Below are 18,174 nucleotides of genomic sequence, written 5' to 3' on the forward strand. Positions count from 1 at the left end.
CTTCAAGAAATCACAACATCTTAACTCTGGTCCAAGATGTCATGATAACTAAAGATACACTTAAACACTTTTAAATACACTTAAAAATTACACTCTTTGTGTAAATCATCACTGATGAGCGGATCGATCCATTTAGTTTGTTTAGGAAAAAAGCTCTCAGCTTACTCATAATTTCTATAAAACTGGACCTACATAAGACAGTTAAACAGTTCTGTGTGACATGTGATTTTAGGTGTCTATTAAAGAAGTAAAGTCTGATGTAAAGCAAATATCAAAGTGTATCTCTGTAAAACCAGCATATAAGGTGGTGATGCATAGCCCTAAGCAGATTTAAAAAATACTTTTTCCATATGAGATATTAAGTTACACAAAATCAACCAGCTGATAAGCTGACATGGTCCAAAAGCCTCTCAAACATCTTAGTCAGTTTATTGCTTTGACCAGCAACCATTTCCAAAATTTCCATAACCCTGCACAGGTTTTGTTTTAAACATAGAGAACAATATACAGTGGGGCAAAAAAGTATTTAGTCAGCCACCGATTGTGCAAGTTCCCCCACCTAAAATGATGACAGAGGTCAGTAATTTGCACCAGAGGTACACTTCAACTGTGAGAGACAGAATGTGAAAAAAAAAAATCCATGAATCCACATGGTAGGATTTGTAAAGAATTTATTCGTAAATCAGGGTGGAAAATAAGTATTTGGTCAATAACAAAAATACAACTCAATACTTTGTAACATAACCTTTGTTGGCAATAACAGAGGTCAAACGTTTACTATAGGTCTTTACCAGGTTTGCACACACAGTAGCTGGTATTTTGGCCCATTCCTCCATGCAGATCTTCTCGAGAGCAGTGATGTTTTGGGGCTGTCGCCGAGCAACACAGACTTTCAACTCCCGCCACAGATTTTCTATGGGGTTGAGGTCTGGAGACTGGCTAGGCCACTCCAGGACTTTCAAATGCTTCTTACGGAGCCACTCCTTTGTTGCCCGGGCGGTGTGTTTTGGATCATTGTCATGTTGGAAGACCCAGCCTCGTTTCATCTTCAAAGTTCTCACTGATGGAAGGAGGTTTTGGCTCAAAATCTCACGATACATGGCCCCATTCATTCTGTCCTTAACACGGATCAGTCGTCCTGTCCCCTTGGCAGAAAAACAGCCCCATAGCATGATGTTTCCACCCCCATGCTTCACAGTAGGTATGGTGTTCTTGGGATGCAACTCAGTATTCTTCTTCCTCCAAATACGACGAGTTGAGTTTATACCAAAAAGTTCTACTTTGGTTTCATCTGACCACATGACATTCTCCCAATCCTCTGCTGTATCATCCATGTGCTCTCTGGCAAACTTCAGACGGGCCTGGACATGCACTGGCTTCAGCAGCGGAACACGTCTGGCACTGCGGGATTTGATTCCCTGCCGTTGTAGTGTGTTACTGATGTTGACCTTTGTTACTTTGGTCCCAGCTCTCTGCAGGTCATTCACCAGGTCCCCCCGTGTGGTTCTGGGATCTTTGCTCACCGTTCTCATGATCATTTGACCCCACGGGATGAGATCTTGCGTGGAGCCCCAGATCGAGGGAGATTATCAGTGGTCTTGTATGTCTTCCATTCAGTGGCGTGTCTAGAAAATTTTTGTTGGGGGGGCCAGGTAGGGGCACAGATTTGGAGAAGGGTGGCAGATGTAATTGGCAGATAATGTTTAAAAAAAAAAATTCTACCAACCCTTAACCATAATTCAATAACCCTGTAAACCTAATAACCAAATGCGTTTAACTCTTATTAGAATGAGATTTTAACCACTACGGTGCAAAGTTTTTAGATACTGCGTTGATAAAGTACAAGAGATACAATCAGTGCTTTGTCAGTGTTTACTCAGCATTCAAGGACATCAATATTTACATAGTATTTTTACTGACATATAGTGCACATATGTTTTGGGCAAAAACATTTTTGAATATTAAAATACGAACATTTGTAACAAACAATTGACAAATTAGCCAGTTCCAATGTAAAACTTTATCTGCCTGTTAAAAAAAAGAAGATAATCTTCTCACAAACTGGTGTTTGATTTTGAAACAGGAAAAAAGTGGAGAAACAACTGAAAAGACTAACATTTGAATAAAACCTGAAAGCAAGTAAATACTTTCTATGCTGCCTTATGGTAAACTTTGGTAATATTGATAAAGAACAGCACTGGCTGATGATAAAATACAGTCAGCTGGCATGGTGACACTGCCAGTATTAACCTGCAGGGCTGGACTGGGACAAAAAAATTGGGCATTTTCACTACAGGCCGACCCACCAGGTAGTAAAGCCATAAAGACTTTGACTGAAAACAAACCCTGTTGTGACAGTGATGTACAGTCTTGTTGGTATATGTATGATTTCTATACATTTTACGTCAGATAAAAACTTTGGTTGTAAGATTTAGATAATTATTTAATAAAAGCTAGGTATTTTAAATGAGAATAAGAAAGAAAAGTATTTCTTTGTGCCTTTCCCTGTTAATGCCCTACCTGGCCCCCTGGCAAAACTTTGCTAGACCCGCCCCTGCACAGTTACCAGCTGTCAGCTACATAAAAAAGGATCCTGGGGTTATCTGTCTCTCAGAAACAGTTCAAAACTTCCCTTCAACTCATTCATGTCACCTAAAAGGTAAACCTGTTTCTCCATCACCTGTTCAGCTCTGATGATTCAGTAAGGACATCTCCTGGTTTCATGTTTCCCTCTCACCACATATCCAAACCGACATCATGACCAGCAGCTTTACAGCTGTGGCTCCAGCAAACATCAGCTGATACTAGAAATTAATATTAAATACATTCTAACAACAGCTGATCAAGCTTAAACGTGCTGCTGTTGTTTAGCGCAACATCTGCTGGTTTCCTGTTTCTGGTGCAAAGTGGGTGATAAATAAACAAGAGAGACGATCAGCTGATCATTGATCAGTTTCATGACTGAAGTAGCAACAGGAGAGGCAGGGGAGAGAATGAGAGAAGAGGCAGCTGTGCAGCGTAAACACAGAATAACTCCAGCTTTGTGTCTTTTTCCATTCTAGCTAAAGTTCGGGACAAACTGCGTCTCTTCTCAGCTCAATACGAAACGTGTAATATTTTCTCTGAATGAGGGACCATTCCATTTTTAAGGAGCCGTTGGCAACTCTACTAACTAACCTTATGAATAAAATAAAGTTCACTATCAGTAACATCATAGCACCACCCAGCTGTATAAAAACTCCGTCAAGCTGGCTAGAACGCAGTATGAGTTATTGCAACTGACAGTAAAAAGTCAGCACAATGAAAATAAACTCCACCTAAACTTAGTTTATATCTGACCCAGATAGACTGCAGGTCATAACTTCTTACCTGAAGTTCAGTTCACCTGACTATCGGACTGGCGGCTGCCTCGGGGCTCTCCTCCTGCCTCCCCTTCCCTCATCCACCTGCTGGCCTCTGTGGAAGCCCCGCCATAGCCACCACCAAACAACGGAGTTATTTCTACACATCGACCTGCATCTGGCCAATCCACCACCTCTCATTGTTCATGCCATTACAAACAAAAATAAAAAAATAAGTCACTGGGGATATGCCCGGTATGCCCGATGGCCAGTCCAGCTATGTTAACCTGCAACCAAATCTGCAGCTCCATACAGCAATGTTACGACTTAGATTATATCTTATAACTCATAACTCTTATGTTAGCTGCCCTCAGTAGCATACTGTCTGAAATATTCCACGGCTGCAATAATTCTTTAAGTGTTATTTTTTCCTTGGTATTCTAATTTTACCGAAGTTTACTAAACTCAACAAACTTAATATTACTTACCGGGACATTTATTCTGTCCTCATTTTCTTTCACCGAAAAATTGTTTCCTGCGGTGCCATCTTTCGTGCTTGGCTCTCCTACCTTTGCTAACATGATGCACATAGCGCAGAAGCCGATGCTGCATTCACTTACACTCGGATATCTGAGCATCACCGTGAAAACATAATCGGACATTTGATATTTGATTGAATTTTATTGTTTTGCCTTTGGGGTGGCACCTGGGGTGGCCAGTCTGGTTGGGGGGGTGGCCTGTGCCCCCCCAGGCCACCCCGCTGGACACGCCATTGCTTCCATTTTCTGATGATTGCTCCCACAGTTGATTTTTTTCACACCAAGCTGCTTGCCTATTGTAGATTCACTCTTCCCAGTCTGGTGCAGGTCTACAATACTTTTCCTGGTGTCCTTCGAAAGCTCTTTGGTCTTGGCCATGGCGGAGTTTGAAGTCTGACTGTTTGAGGCTGTGGACAGGTGTCTTTTATACAGATGATGAGTTCAAACAGGTGCCATTCATACAGGTAACGAGTGGGGGACAGAAAAGCTTCTTACAGAAGACGTTACAGGTCTGTGAGAGCCAGAGATTTTCCTTGTTTGAGGTGACCAAATACTTATTTTCCACCCTAATTTACGAATAAATTCTTTACAAATCCTACCATGTGAATTCATGGATTTTTTTTTCACATTCTGTCTCTCACAGTTGAAGTGTACCTCTGGTGCAAATTACTGACCTCTGTCATCATTTTAAGTGGGGGAACTTGCACAATCGGTGGCTGACTAAATACTTTTTTGCCCCACTGTAAAGGTTCATCATGCCAGCCATCATCGGCCTACTTCAGCTTTGGGAATGTCTCAAATCCGGTCAACCTCTAAATTCTTTGCTGTCCTTTTCAACATGTTCTGTCTATTTGTAGAAGGAAAGGTACACACCAACAAGAACATTCTCAGATCATAGCCCAAAAATGCAAATGACCCCTTCCCCAAGTCCCAGAAAAAAAACATACCGCTTTCAAAATGTGCATAAAAAGCAGCATGAAGTGACAGCTTAAACCAAAACATTTTGCACAGTTTAATCAGTACAATTGCAAAGTGCTTAATTGTTGTTTGTCTTAAAGGAGAAATTGCATGGTTGTTTGAAAATCTCTGCTCTACTTTCTCCCTCCGACACTTGTGCTCTGATAGAAAATCCTTGTTGTCTAGAAAATCCAGTCTCATTTCTGATGTCAAGAGGCAGGAGGATAAGAAACAACAGTGTGTGTGTACCTGTGTTTTTGTGTTTGCATGTGTTGTGTGACATGAGATGAAAAGTGAAGTGTATTGTACTGTATATCATGCATGCATTTTTATACTACGTTAGCTATATGTAGATACAAACACAACAGTCTGCTTGTATTTGATTCATGCTGTTAGCAGTCGTCATCCTCAAAGTGTGTTTTCTGCAGAACCTTTACATGACGTTCATAGATCTTGAGGGCGGGGCCAAGTCTGATTGACAGGCCAGTCAAAACATCATTACGCTGCATGAGGAGAAGTGACTTTCCATCGATTTCCTAATGAAGAGAGCAAAACAGCGCATGCAGGTGCATGTTGATTACAAGTGTTTAAAGTGAAGCGCAAGCCATTGAGCTTCTGTATGGTGCACTCTAGTGGCAACTAAGGAAGATCACAGCCTTACCTGGGTCCTGAACGCAGCAGCCTGCTCAGGGAAACCCGCTGCTGTGAAATAACTGACAACATCTGACACTGTCCAGTTTACTGGGCTCCCATTGACGCCCTCAGACTTCATGAGCCTGCAAAAATAACACAGTTGGTCAAACAGAAAACATGCAGGACGCGACGTTGAAACAGTCAATTTTAACAGTTATAGTGCTGCCAGATTTATTTTTCCTCTCTTTTGTAAATTCTATAGTGCATAGCATGACTGCAGAAAAACTATCAATGCTTTTTCATTTCATAAAACTGGTAGAGAGCTGGGGCCAGAGATCTGGATCACTTTGTCTAACCTCGCAGAAGTCATTCACCTCTAGTATGCTATGCATTGACTTCCTGTGTTTCAGTGATTACTTTTGTGTCACAGTTGGTATAATCATATGTCTCACTTTATTTTAAGTGTATAATGTAATCAGGGAAGTGCTTATATTGCACTACACAATATCCTGTGATTAAGTGCTTGGTGGTGATTAGTTGGATATTAAGGTTGAAATTAAACTCACACAACTGTTAAAATATTATAACTTTTTTGTGTCCTGTCTGCAGATTGAAGCTAAGATCTCACAGGTTAAGTACAATTGTTTAGTTTTAATTTATGGGTGGTCACATCCATATTGGCTGAAAAGAGTCCATCAAATATGGGCAAATATCAAATATGACACTAAACAAATGTAGGATGTTCTTCACATGAAAAATAATGTGAAAATGAAAGTACACCATCCTTGAGTTTCAGGGTTTTTATATATTATAATAAATGTCACCTTGTAGAACCACCTCTGCCACATCACTGTCAAACAATTTTAGCCAGCTCTTCTTTACAACGTTGCTTCAGTTCAATGAGGGGAGTTGTTTATGCACAGCTCTCTTAAGGTCCCACCACAGCATTTCAATCAGGTTGAGGTCTAAACTTTCAGTGGGCAATTGGAGCACCTTCCTTTTCTGTTTTTAGCCATTTTTTGTAGATTTGCTGCTGTTCTCATTGATCATTGTCCTGTTGCAAGATCCAATTTGGGACAAGCTTTGTCTGTCAAACAGAAAGTCTCCTTTTAGGAGAGCATCCTAACGTACGGGATAACATCATGGTATGCAGGGTGCTCAGCTGCAGACAGGAAAGTACTGCAGAGGGTCATCAACACAGCCCAGAAGATCACTGGCTGCTCTCTGCCCAGCCTGGAGGTCACAGCAAACTCTCGGTACCTCAGCAGAGCTGGCAATATCATCAAGGACCACTCTCACCCCAGCAATCAACTGTTTGAACTATTACCGTCAGGCCGACGGTACAGGTCACATAAAACCAGGACAAACAGATTCAGGGATAGCTTCTTTCCCAGAGCTATCACTGTAGTCAATAAGCACAAAAACAATTGAACCTATTCCATACCGTCACTGTCATTATATTATGCTGCTATTCATACTGTCATTATATTAATGCTGCTATCCTGTATATATTGTACATACTATTGTTTGAGTACTTACGATTGTTTTTTTTGTACTTTTTATATTTTACATTTATATTTATTATTGAAACTTGCACCAAGGGAGTGGCACTCCAATTTTGTTGTACTCTGTACAATGACAATAAAGGCTATTCTATTCTATTCTATTCTATTCTATTCTATTCTCATGTTTCACTCAAGAATACTTTGGTATACAGAGGAGTTCGTGCTCAACTCAATGACTGACAGATATCCAGGTCCTGTGGCTGCAAACCAAGCCCAATTCATCACCCCTCTACCACCGTACTGACAGCTGGTCTGAGGTGTCTGTGTTCATACGCTGTTTGGTTTTTTCTAAATGTGACACTGAACATTACGGCAAAACATCTCCAGTTTAGATTCGTCATTTTTCCAGATGCAACTTTGCAAACCTAAGCTGCGCTGCCATGTTCTCTTTTAGCAAGAAGAGGCTTTCTCCTGACAACCCTTCCAAACAATCCACGCATGTCAGTCTTGTTCTAATTGACTTGTAATGAATTTAACATTAAACATGCTGACTGAGGCTGTAAAATGTGAGACGGAGTTCTTGGGTTTTTTGCAATTTCTCTAAGCATTGAAGGGTCTAAGCATGGAAGGAATTTACTGGTACATCTACACAGACAGACAAATAGATATTTTATGATCCTGCAAAGGAAACTGCTGTGTTACAGCAGCAAGAAAAAGAAAAAAAACATAGTATATTATACAATAAAAACAACATTTTCAAAGGAAAAGTACCAGAGGCCCATAGTGAAGGTCTTATAATGAGAGGTAGTGCAAAAAAAGCAAAAAAAAAAAAAATCCTAAAAATATAAAACTAAGATTGTACTAAAGTTGACTGCAAATAGCATTAATAAATAATATGTACACAACAAGAAAAAGCAGAAACAAGCTGGGAAGATGGACGGCTGTCTTGAATGTTTTCCACTTGTGAATAATCCTTCTCAGTGCAGAATGATGGACTTTAAAATGTTTGGAAATGGTCTTATAACCCTTTCTGTATTGATGGGCAGGAGCAATTGCTTCACCAAGATCATTGCTGCTGTGTTTCTTCTTTTGCACTGTGTTAACACACACCTGAATGCTCCAGACCAGCAAACTGCTAAAAATCTGCTTTTATAGAGGAAGTCACGCCTTCTGATGATTAGTTAATCGAGTGCATTTGGCTGCCTCTTACCCTGTTAATTCCTATCAAGGTTTACTTAGTTTTTTTTTTTTTTTTTTTTTTTCTTAAATGACATCAGAAACAGCAGTATGCGACATTGCGTGATGGCAGAGCTTCAGTTCATCCTTTGTCATTTTTTTTTTTTTTTTTTTTTTTTTAATAAATAGGACAGGGGGAATGAATGAGAGAAAGAGGGGGAGAGAAAGAAAGAAAACCAAAGGGGAGAAGAGACGGTGAGAAGGGGGGGGAAGAGAGAGAAAAAAAAAAAAAAAAAAAAAAGAACTCCTGGGTCACCTGTATGGAGAAAAAAAAAAAACAAACAAAAAAAACAAACAGAGGAGACAGCAAACAACAAAGAGCAACATAATAATAGAGAAAACAAAGCACCATCACAATAAACTAGCTAGCCATAGATATCAATATTTACTAAATAATAAACAATATTGTGCAGCACGCAAGATAGACAGCGCACAGTGTGCTTTGAGGTAGCAGCCAAGAAAGCTTTAGTCCGCGTCTGTGAATACCCATGTGTGCATACCTAAGGTTTACTTAGTTTTCTACACACTGCTTCTGTATTTAGTTATAAATTGTATAAATAACAACACAGTATAATATGTCATGTTTTGTAGCTCATCTGACGTTCTAATTTTAGAACCTGCTAAAGACCAGGTGTCTTTTTAAAGTATCCTGATATTTTAAACCTTGCAATAGAATCAGGGCATACTTTCTTCATCACATGACCTTATCTGAAAAAAAAAAAAAAGCCTTCAAAACAAACAAGAAGTAAATCATCCGGCAGAATTGGCTCAGCAGAGCATCACCAAGAAAACAATATGTGTTAATGTCTATCTAAAATTGATCAAAATATGAAATAAACTCAATTTTATTTATTTAATTTTAATCAGTCAAATGTTACAATGCAAACTGGTCTGTGCAGGACTGCAGTGAGAAATCTGTTGCAGAGTTATTAAAGTTTTGTAATTCATCTTTTTTATTTTATCTAAACAGTTTTTAGTTTTAGGAATAGTTTTCTTGTTTGAGTTTGATTGTTTTTTATTGTTTTGAAGAAAATGACAGCATACAGAGAAGGACAACACATCACTCCAAAGTATTTCAAGAAACTGCAAGACAAGACAGAGCCTGTAAAGAGAATAATGGGAGGTGTAAATGTGAGTGTGTGGGTTTTAGTTTCAGTCTGTTTTCTTTCTTTTTTTTTACTTGGCAGGACAGTGAGGAGAGTGGGCAGGAAAACTCAGAAAAGAGAGAAAATGTTTGCATTGAAAGACAGTTTGATGAACATTTGAATTCTGAATTCTTTGTTTTGCTAGCATAAAAGCAATTTTTTTAAAAGGGAGCAAATGCCCAAAAAGCAAAGCAGAAATAAAATCTGTATCAGCACCAAATTGATATTTTTAACATATATATTGCTATGTATCGTCAGAATTTCACACAAAGAAGCTGTTGACTTTTGTTCATAGTTTTCTAACGCTTGTGTGCATGCATGCATCAGCATCTGCAACATCTCTACTGTACTCACACTCCACTGCTAATGGTTATCCCTCGTTCTTCAGATCGGCTGGAGTCTCTCGGGGAGGCTGTGGGTGTTAGCAGGCAGGACGACACACCGACCTCTGTCTTGCACTCCAAATCTACGAAGGAGGCAAGTATGATTCCTTGTCGTGAAACCCGAACATGCACTCAGTTTGAGATTATCAATGAAACGAAACTCACTGTTAAAGTCTGAGGAGCTGTGGTTTATTTCATCATGCTGTGTCTGATTCTGTGCATGGACAGGAAAGAAAGACAGGGGTTAAATTAAATGCAAAGAGGGAGTGTCAGAGCAATACAGAGAGAGTCATATGACCTCCGCCTAAAATGAAGGACAAGAGGAGCTAGCAGCATGAAGATGCATCATGACAAAACCACAGTGGGACATTGAGACCATCTGCTGTGGGAGTAAAAATGATGATGTGCAAAGGTATGAAGTGGACTGGGGGGGGGGGGGGGGGGGGGGGGGTTTGACAAAGCTGATGAGTCACCCTGGTGGAGAACTGAAGTCTGCCTTAGACACCTTTTGTAATAGGATTTTTCTGCCCGACTTTTGAAAGCATAGAAAAGCCTCCTGGAGATAAATGGATGCTTCCACATACTGAATCTCTCATTACTTTAACCAACAAAACTCTGTAATTGCATTTGAAATCACTCCTCTGTTGACATTGTCATTACACAATACATATACACAATACATAAGAAGTGCTTGGATAATAAGTGCTATGTTGAGCATTGCATGGTATATGTTCAAAAAAAGGTATATGCACACATTATGCAAACCACATTTGTGCTGCCATGCTGGAATTGATTAAAAAAAATTTGTTCAGGAATGCAAGTGAATAGCTGTATTTTGGCATCTTTAATTTAAAAAATTATAATTTAATTTAGTGTTTTTTCTGCTTTTTGTAAAACAGTCAATTTTAAAATTTGTGGATAACAACAATAATTAAAAATTCAGTTAAAGAGCATGCACGCAGTGGTGATTAACCAGTTATAGAAACATAAAAAAACATTTTGATAGTTACAAATACCTTTAATAAACCTTACACTGGGTGGTGGTCTAACACATTTTGAAGCAGTGTATATCAACATTCATATACCATATATACCACTGATACCTAATAAAGTCCTTGTCGGGTACTAATTATTTATTTTAATCATTTTCATATAAAATGCCCAGCATGCACACGGCTTCAGTGTTTGGGTATGCTGTTGGAGAGATGTTAAGAGTGTGTGATAAACTGCTGTTTACTCTGATTACATTTTCTAGATCAGTGTGGATCATAGTTAACAAATAATTACGAAACAAGAGTAATCTGTCTGCTACATTTTCTTATAATTATAATAATATTTGCTTTTCCAATGAAAGGGAGAACTCGCACTTTTGAGATTTTACTGTTGCAGAGAGCAAAACACTGACTTCTGTGTCAAAAATTGACACAGCCTTCATTTCAAGGATAATCACTCCCATTCAGAGCTGGTTCTCTGATTGTAACCCAGTGACCAAACAGCCTCTTTAGTTAAAGAGGCCACAGTTTGCAACCATAAAGTGACTCATCAGATCAGGAACCCAACTAGAAGCAGGTTTGTTGCTTTTTCAACACTAAGAGCAACAATTTGTCCTCTAGGTTCAGTTAACACAGACTATAATGCGCTGACATGTTTGATGGAGAACAGTAATGGAAAACAAGATGATTCTTGGAATATGCCATTGTGTACCTGAGATTTATTTTTAAAACAACTCATCAGATTTGGCTCAGTGGAATTTTGTTTTTGGAAATCCAGCATGTGTCGCTGACACAAGTATTAAAGGTAGGGCTGTGCGATATGACCAAAATCTCATATCCCGATATAAGAATTCTATCGTCCGATAATGATATAAATCACAAAAATGTAACATTTTCTGTAAATTCTGTGAATCTCGGGCAGCTTGACTTGCGGGAAGTGTTTCCAGCTGCGCGTCGTGTAGCTGGAGTCGAGTGTTTTAACCGATGCATGAAACTATACATTTTTAAACATAAGTTGTAACAGCCGCCGTTTTCTTTGTGAGTATTTATTACACGGCGTGCTGCGGGGAAAGCCTGTTCTAACGTTTGAGTCTAAGGTTGATTTTTTTTAGCACCTGGGGGCTCTTTTTTACTTCTCATCCGTAAATAATCTGCTCTTTCACGTGATTCAGTTTATTTTGAAAAGTCTCAACAGGATCTTGAGCTTTATTGTGAAAGGTTTATGTGGAACATAAACAAGCGGACACGCGATGCTGTTACCGTCGTTGTTGCTAACCACAATGCATAAAAACAGGTAAACAGTTTATTTTGCGACACCACGAAACAAAGGATAGCGTAAAATGAAACATAGACATTTTTATATCGTCATCCGATATATATCGTTATATCGAACAGCCCTAATTAAAGGTAACAAAACTTTCTTGGAATGATCTACAAGAATGTTGGAAGTGGTGCAGGACTGCCCAAGGAGGTTATCTTAAAATCAGGTTTAATTTTTTACATTTTTATATACTTTTATATACAAGTTTTGTAACTTCACAATCATGAGTTGTAGTTACATTGTGACAGTTAGACCAATAATACCTAGAAAACCATTTAAATAATAACTTCTACATGCAGTGCAGAAAAAATATAATGTGAAATCTTTAATATTTTTAATTATTATTTTTTATAGTTATTAGTGTCCTTGAATTAAATAAGCAGATGGATGGATGGATGGATGGATGGATATTTATTTGAGAAAGTTCTTTGATGAGTTAAGATAAATTAAATGAAAACAATTAGTGCATATTATTGAGTTTTCTTAAAGTTTGCTCTCAGATTTGTTGCTTGAACTGATCTAACTGTGTGCTAAACTTGGTTTAATAGGTTAAACTGGGGAAAAGCATGAGATGGATTTTCTGTAATTGGTTGCAGGATTTTGAGTTTTGGGGTTTAAATGTTTGTTTCCATTCTCGTACTCTAAGATTTTGATTATTTGTTAAGCTGACTTTGGGATTTCCTGTTTTGATTTATTTATTATTAAAAGTATATTGTGAGTGTTTTTTATTTCAAGGTTTCTACTGATATTTGTAGTAGGAGTAGTAGTAGTTTTCCTTACTCTGATAAAAAATAATTGGCTTGTATATTTAAACAGACTAATAACATACAGAAATTTCCTTAACAACCTAAGATCAGCCACGTAAGTACAGAACTCTGATTCCGCCTTCAGATGATTCCTCCTTCCTTCTTATGAGATGCTAAAAAAACGCTTTTAAGGGAATTGAGAAAAAATCAAATATACGAAAGATGTCGATGAATTAAGGTATTCAAATTGAGTGAAGTCATTGTCATGTTGAAAATACCCCCCAGTTTTGGATGATTTGAGCTTTGTGATATGGCACGTAATCCTCAGAAGGTGGGTATGCCCTTATCATAAAGGGATAGCATTTTCTATGGTTATGTAGGAAAGTTGCAGCAGATCAGCAGTTTCTGAAATACTCAGACCTGTCTGGTACCAACAACCAGGTTCAAAGTCACTTAAATCAACTTTCTTCCTCATTCTGAAGCTCAGCTTGAACTTCAGCTGGTTGTCTTGATTATGTCCACAGGCCGATATGCACTGAGCTGCTGCCATGTGATTGGCTGATTAGATATTTATGTTAGTTGGCAGTTAGACACTTCTAAAATAATAATCGGAAAAATGAGTTCCTGACTAGGAAAACTGAAAAGTCTGAGAAAGTTTTGGCAGATACAAACACTGAGTTGTTGACATCATATAGGCAGCATCATGGAGGATAAAAGTTGATGTCAATTCATGGTTAAAATAGTCCAAATTCACATTTTTTGTTTTTTTGCAAACATTTAGCTTGTAATTTAGGATTTTCACTAATGACCACTCCTCTAGGAAAAGAGCATTACTACACAAAGAATACTTTCACATTTAATGCTCCAGTATATTTGACTTATAATACTTGTGTACTATCAGTCAAACCATTTTGAATGATTGAAAAAACAGAACAAAACAAAAACAAAGTGGACGACACATGTACTTACGCTCACTTGCACCTCCATTGGTATCTGATCAGGGGAACCAGCTCTCTCTTCCATGACTGGACCATTACTCTGTGACTGCGAGGCTCCCTGAACTGGTGTGTCGGGGATGAAATCAAGCACCGGCAAACCTGAAAAAAAAAGTCAAAGCAAGGTAAAAAGACTGAAGAAAGGAAATTCTATATCTGAAAATAGTTTAATGGTAGCATAGGAGCAACTATTTATGTAATTTACTGTGTACAGTACTGTTAAAAAGTCTTGAGCTACTCCTCATTTCTATATTTTTTACTTCCAAGGAGCCAGACTTCCTTCTGATTTATTAAAGTGCTCTTGAGTCCAGGAAGGTATTTTGAAGGTTCTTTTGGACATTGGTTGCTTTTTCATTCATTTTCTGTCCAGTCCTGGTAACTGGCTATTCACAGCGGACTAGTGTTTTGTTTTTTACGTTCCCTAACACTGACCTAAGTGTAAAAAAAAAGTATAAATTGTATGTGTAGGCACTTTATTACCAGCACCCAGTTGCAAAAATGCATAATGCGTTCCCAATCCTTTAGCTGAATTCGCAAAATATGTCAAAGATAACACAATTTCTTTGTGTTATTAAAGAAAATGTGTATGGAGTGACCCAGTGAAACCTCATAAGAAATGGTCTCAGTGGAAGGGTGGTTATCAAGAAGCTATTCTTAAGAAAGAAAAACAGGGAAAGGGCTGATGCATGGCAAATTACATAAGAACTGAACTGAAAATTAGTAGCAACAGGTTCAAATACAGACATCAACATTACTGAGGCACTGTGAGATCATCTTGCCAGAGACCTGAGCAAAAGGGAGCCAACATCCAAAGAAGAGCTTTGAAATGTCCTTCAGGAAGCCTGGAGAACAATTCCTGAAGACTACTTAAAAAAATAACAGGAATGCTTACCTAAGCAAGTGCAGTCTGTGCTGCAGAACAAAGGTGGTCAAGCCAAATATTTACTTTGAAACGCCTCAGAATTGTACAAACTCTATTTCTATATATGTCTGCAAAGTTCAATAAGTTGCTGCCCACATTCCCATTTTCATAGCAAAACATAAAGAAAGAAAAAATTATTCAAGTATTAAATAATTACTAGTATTAGTTATTAGTATTAGTCTGTTTGAAATTGTTGTTGAAGAAAAATTAAAAACTTAAAAAAGTCCAATTTAAAGTTGGAAATCAGTTTGAAAAGAAAAAAACAAATAACCACTTGAAGGTTTTAAGAAGCAGCAGCCGTGGTCAGTAAAGAGCTATTTAATATAACCGTGAGAATATTACTAGTTCTTTAATGAGGCTGCCTCTGAGTACACACAGCCATTCAGTGCACACACCTTTGCCTCCCTCCTGCTGCTCCTGCTGGGGGCTCTCCTGCTTTGATGCTTTCTGGATCTCAGCATCTTCTCTGATTTTCTCAATGAGCACTGGTTCGGTTGTCATGGCTACCGGGGATAGTCCTCCCTCCTCCTCAGAACTCCGAGTATCCTCCTCCTCCTCTTCTTCCTCGTTGTCTTCCCGTTCCTCTTCTTCACTGGCTGTTTCCATCGGCTCATTCTCCTGGAGAGAGGGTGACGGCGGCTGCAAGCACACATAAAGTTGTATCAGAAGAAACGCAATTAAAAAAAAGGGGTGGGGGTGCACTGCTTTTCGAGATGAGTTTAAAGCTAAGTTAATCGCTCCCTAAGTTTTGAGGGGTTTAAGAGCATATCAGGTCTGCTGAGCTTCTCCGGGGCAGACAGTGCTGCTCATAAACACCCCCCACTTGGAGAAAGACATCAGAAATAACGATAGCCGCCTACTATAGCTAAGTTTGCACGCACACACAGGGTGGAGAGGGAGAGCGCGAGGGAGGAGAGTGCGCTGTCAGAAATGACACAAAGGACTTAATGAAGCAAGAAACGGGAGGGGTAGTGGGACATAAACGGGAAGGCTATAATAAAAACGTTAGAATGGCGCTTTTATTATATGAGTAAACACGATGTCCGGCTGATGGGGCTGAGTCCTCCGTCGGCCTGCGCGACAGAGCAGCGCTCACAGGAGCGCGGCAGCGGCACGTCTCAAGTTTAGACAGACACCGCCTACTGCGCGGCAGGCCCAGACACTCTGCGCTCCGGTGTGCACGGCTAAAGTTTATAGGAACGAAATCAGATGTTATTGACCCGAAAACAGCGAAGTGGAAACGAAATCTGTAGGTGCTCGTGCTCGCGCCGCGCACAGACGCTCTTTGGTGCGCGCTCTCGCCCTGGGAGCCGGGGAAAGCCGCTCCGGAGCTGTCTGCTCCTCTCTGTAACCCGCACCTTTTGTGCAGGAATCCGAGCTATACATACACACACAGACAGAGACACGCATTTGGCGAGGCTACAGAGGACAAACGCAACACGGGCACGGTCGCATCCCACTGACAAGCATTCGAGACAATAACGCATTTCCTCAAATGCCCTCAAACACTTTTTGAAACATTGAGGTTTGACGAGAAGAAGAAAAAACGAAGCACACGCTGTGCGTGCGGTTTCAACCCGCGATCATTAATTTATCGGCAATCCATCGAGCCAAAGCTGCTCGCTGAGCCCCGCACAGTCCAGACGTGTCGAAAATATTAAGTTAGCGTTGCCCACCTTTTTCACAGCGTGTTTGTCCTGCAGTGCGCTCTTTGCAAGTCTGTCAGCGGACGCATTCTTCGGCATCGGTTCCTCTACCACCACCCCCCTCAGAGGGAGAGTAATGTTCCCGCAGCGGGTCCTGCGCAGCCTGCCCCTCGCCACCTCTCTCTCCATGACCACTTTGACTTTGCCTCGGGTCAGCTTTTCCTCCGACAGCCGTTCCTGGCTGCTCAGATAGCCCAGGATCTCCTTCAGCCCAAGCGGCTTCATGTGGCCTCTGGTCACAGTGGCTGAGCCCCCTCGGAGGCTCTTCTCGGACAGGCTGCGAACAGAAGCGACTAATCTGTCGCCCAGGTCCGAGTTAGCGTGGTTCCCCGTTGTTTTGGTGCTCCCTCCTCCGACTCGAAGTTTGGGCTTGAGGGGAACAGACTGCTTCTGCCTTTGATTCTGATGAACACTGCTGACACTCCCAGGGCAAGTTTTGCTCTGCGTGTCAGCCCGGGACACAGCACACTCCTTTTCTGCGCTAACTGCACCGGCTTTGCTCTGAGCCGTCCTGCCGCCGTCAGCCCCGCTGTGTGCGCCTGTCCTGTGGCCGAAACCGGGCGACGGGCAGTCCCCCGCCGCCTGCTGTCCTAATCCCTTGTCTCTCGGTGCACTCGCTTTCTCCTCTTTACAGCCGCTCCCGACAGCACAGCCCGTTGTTGCGCCACAACTGAGGCACCCGTTTCCGCTACTCGGGCTGGAGGCAGGCTTGAGCTTTTTGCCGGTGGTGCTGCCTGATGTTTGAGTGTGTGGATCTGGGCTGGGCTCCGAGTCCTCCTCTGCCTCCTCCTGGTCCGTGAAGCTGTGCGCACTGTCGCCGTTGTTGTTCAGATGATCGTGTTTGGTCCGCTCCCTCGCTGCCTCCGCGCTGCTGCTGCTGCTGCCAGCGGCCGTAAACTCACTCTTCTTTCTGCTTTTCCTCTGCACCTTCGCCGCGTTTCGGTATGATATGGACCCCTTGTAGCTAACTTTGAGCACCGTCTGCTCTTGAATCAGTTTTTCCAGTTCTGTCCTGGTTCGGTCCGGGTCTGACCCGTGTCGTCTCCGGACCATTCGACAGATCCTCTCCAGATCCGGACGGGCTTTTCTCGAGCGGAGAGAGTCGATTGTTTCCAGGATCCACTCTCGGTACTTGTTTGGCTCGGACATCTTCTCCTGCTGGTGCGGATGGGGTTTGGCCCGAGTGCGTCTCTTTTTCCTTCTCTGTTGTTTCACAAGTGACGCTGTGTCAAAGCTGGGAAGCCAAAGTGCGATCCCCGGCTGGAGAATGAGGACGGAAGCCTGGCTGGTACGCTTGCGTTCGTTTGCCACATTGTGCGCTTAAGGTGGACCGAAGATGGCGCCTATGGTCTCTGCCGCCAGAGACGCAAATTGCATTTAAGGTGGAATTGACTCGCATTCGCGTGGCTCAGAGCCACGTTCTTTGTTCGCAGTCTTATTCTGATCAGCCTGCGGTTTACAGCAGCACAGTGGATTTCAGCACAAAGAAACACGCACGCAGCCTCCGTCGAGGACACCCCGGGTATTTGCGTGTTATATTTTTGAGCGTTATGGCGAATGAGTGAGCCGCGCGGTCAACAGATGGGTGGATGACGGCTTCACCCCGCATCAGGCGGGAGTGATGGATGTCACCTCAAGACTACGCCAACCTCCCACCGAGAACACTTTAAATACCTCAGCATCCGCTCACTTTTCGGCAAACGTGGAACTTTCACGTTTCAGCTCCACACCCAAATGAGGACGCGGGAGTTCA

At 41.2% G+C, this 18,174-nt stretch overlaps 1 protein-coding gene across 2 annotated transcripts; it reads right to left on the reverse strand.

The window, feature by feature from the left end:
* Positions 1 to 3,613: 3,613 nt before the first annotated feature.
* samd1b (sterile alpha motif domain containing 1b) lies at positions 3,614 to 18,070 on the reverse strand. 2 transcript variants are annotated; one of them, XM_085410421.1, is made up of 7 exons: positions 16,392 to 18,070; positions 15,111 to 15,354; positions 13,768 to 13,895; positions 9,905 to 9,953; positions 9,711 to 9,822; positions 5,499 to 5,613; positions 3,614 to 5,373 (listed from the first exon to the last, which is right to left on the reverse strand). In XM_085410421.1, the coding sequence occupies exons 1-7, from the start codon at positions 17,568 to 17,570 to the stop codon at positions 5,230 to 5,232; spliced, it is 1,971 nt and encodes a 656-aa protein (XP_085266547.1). In that variant the 5' UTR covers positions 17,571 to 18,070; the 3' UTR covers positions 3,614 to 5,229. The 2 variants fall into 2 exon arrangements, with proteins under 2 accessions (XP_085266547.1, XP_085266548.1); XM_085410422.1 differs by lacking the exons at positions 3,614 to 5,373; positions 5,499 to 5,613 and adding an exon at positions 5,644 to 9,313.
* Positions 18,071 to 18,174: the final 104 nt, after the last annotated feature.

This window comes from Rhamphochromis longiceps, linkage group LG6 (genome assembly GCF_057381845.1).
Source record: "Rhamphochromis longiceps isolate RC_006_pf linkage group LG6, R_longiceps_female_GT1.1, whole genome shotgun sequence".
NCBI classification, from domain to species: Eukaryota; Metazoa; Chordata; class Actinopteri; order Cichliformes; family Cichlidae; genus Rhamphochromis; species Rhamphochromis longiceps.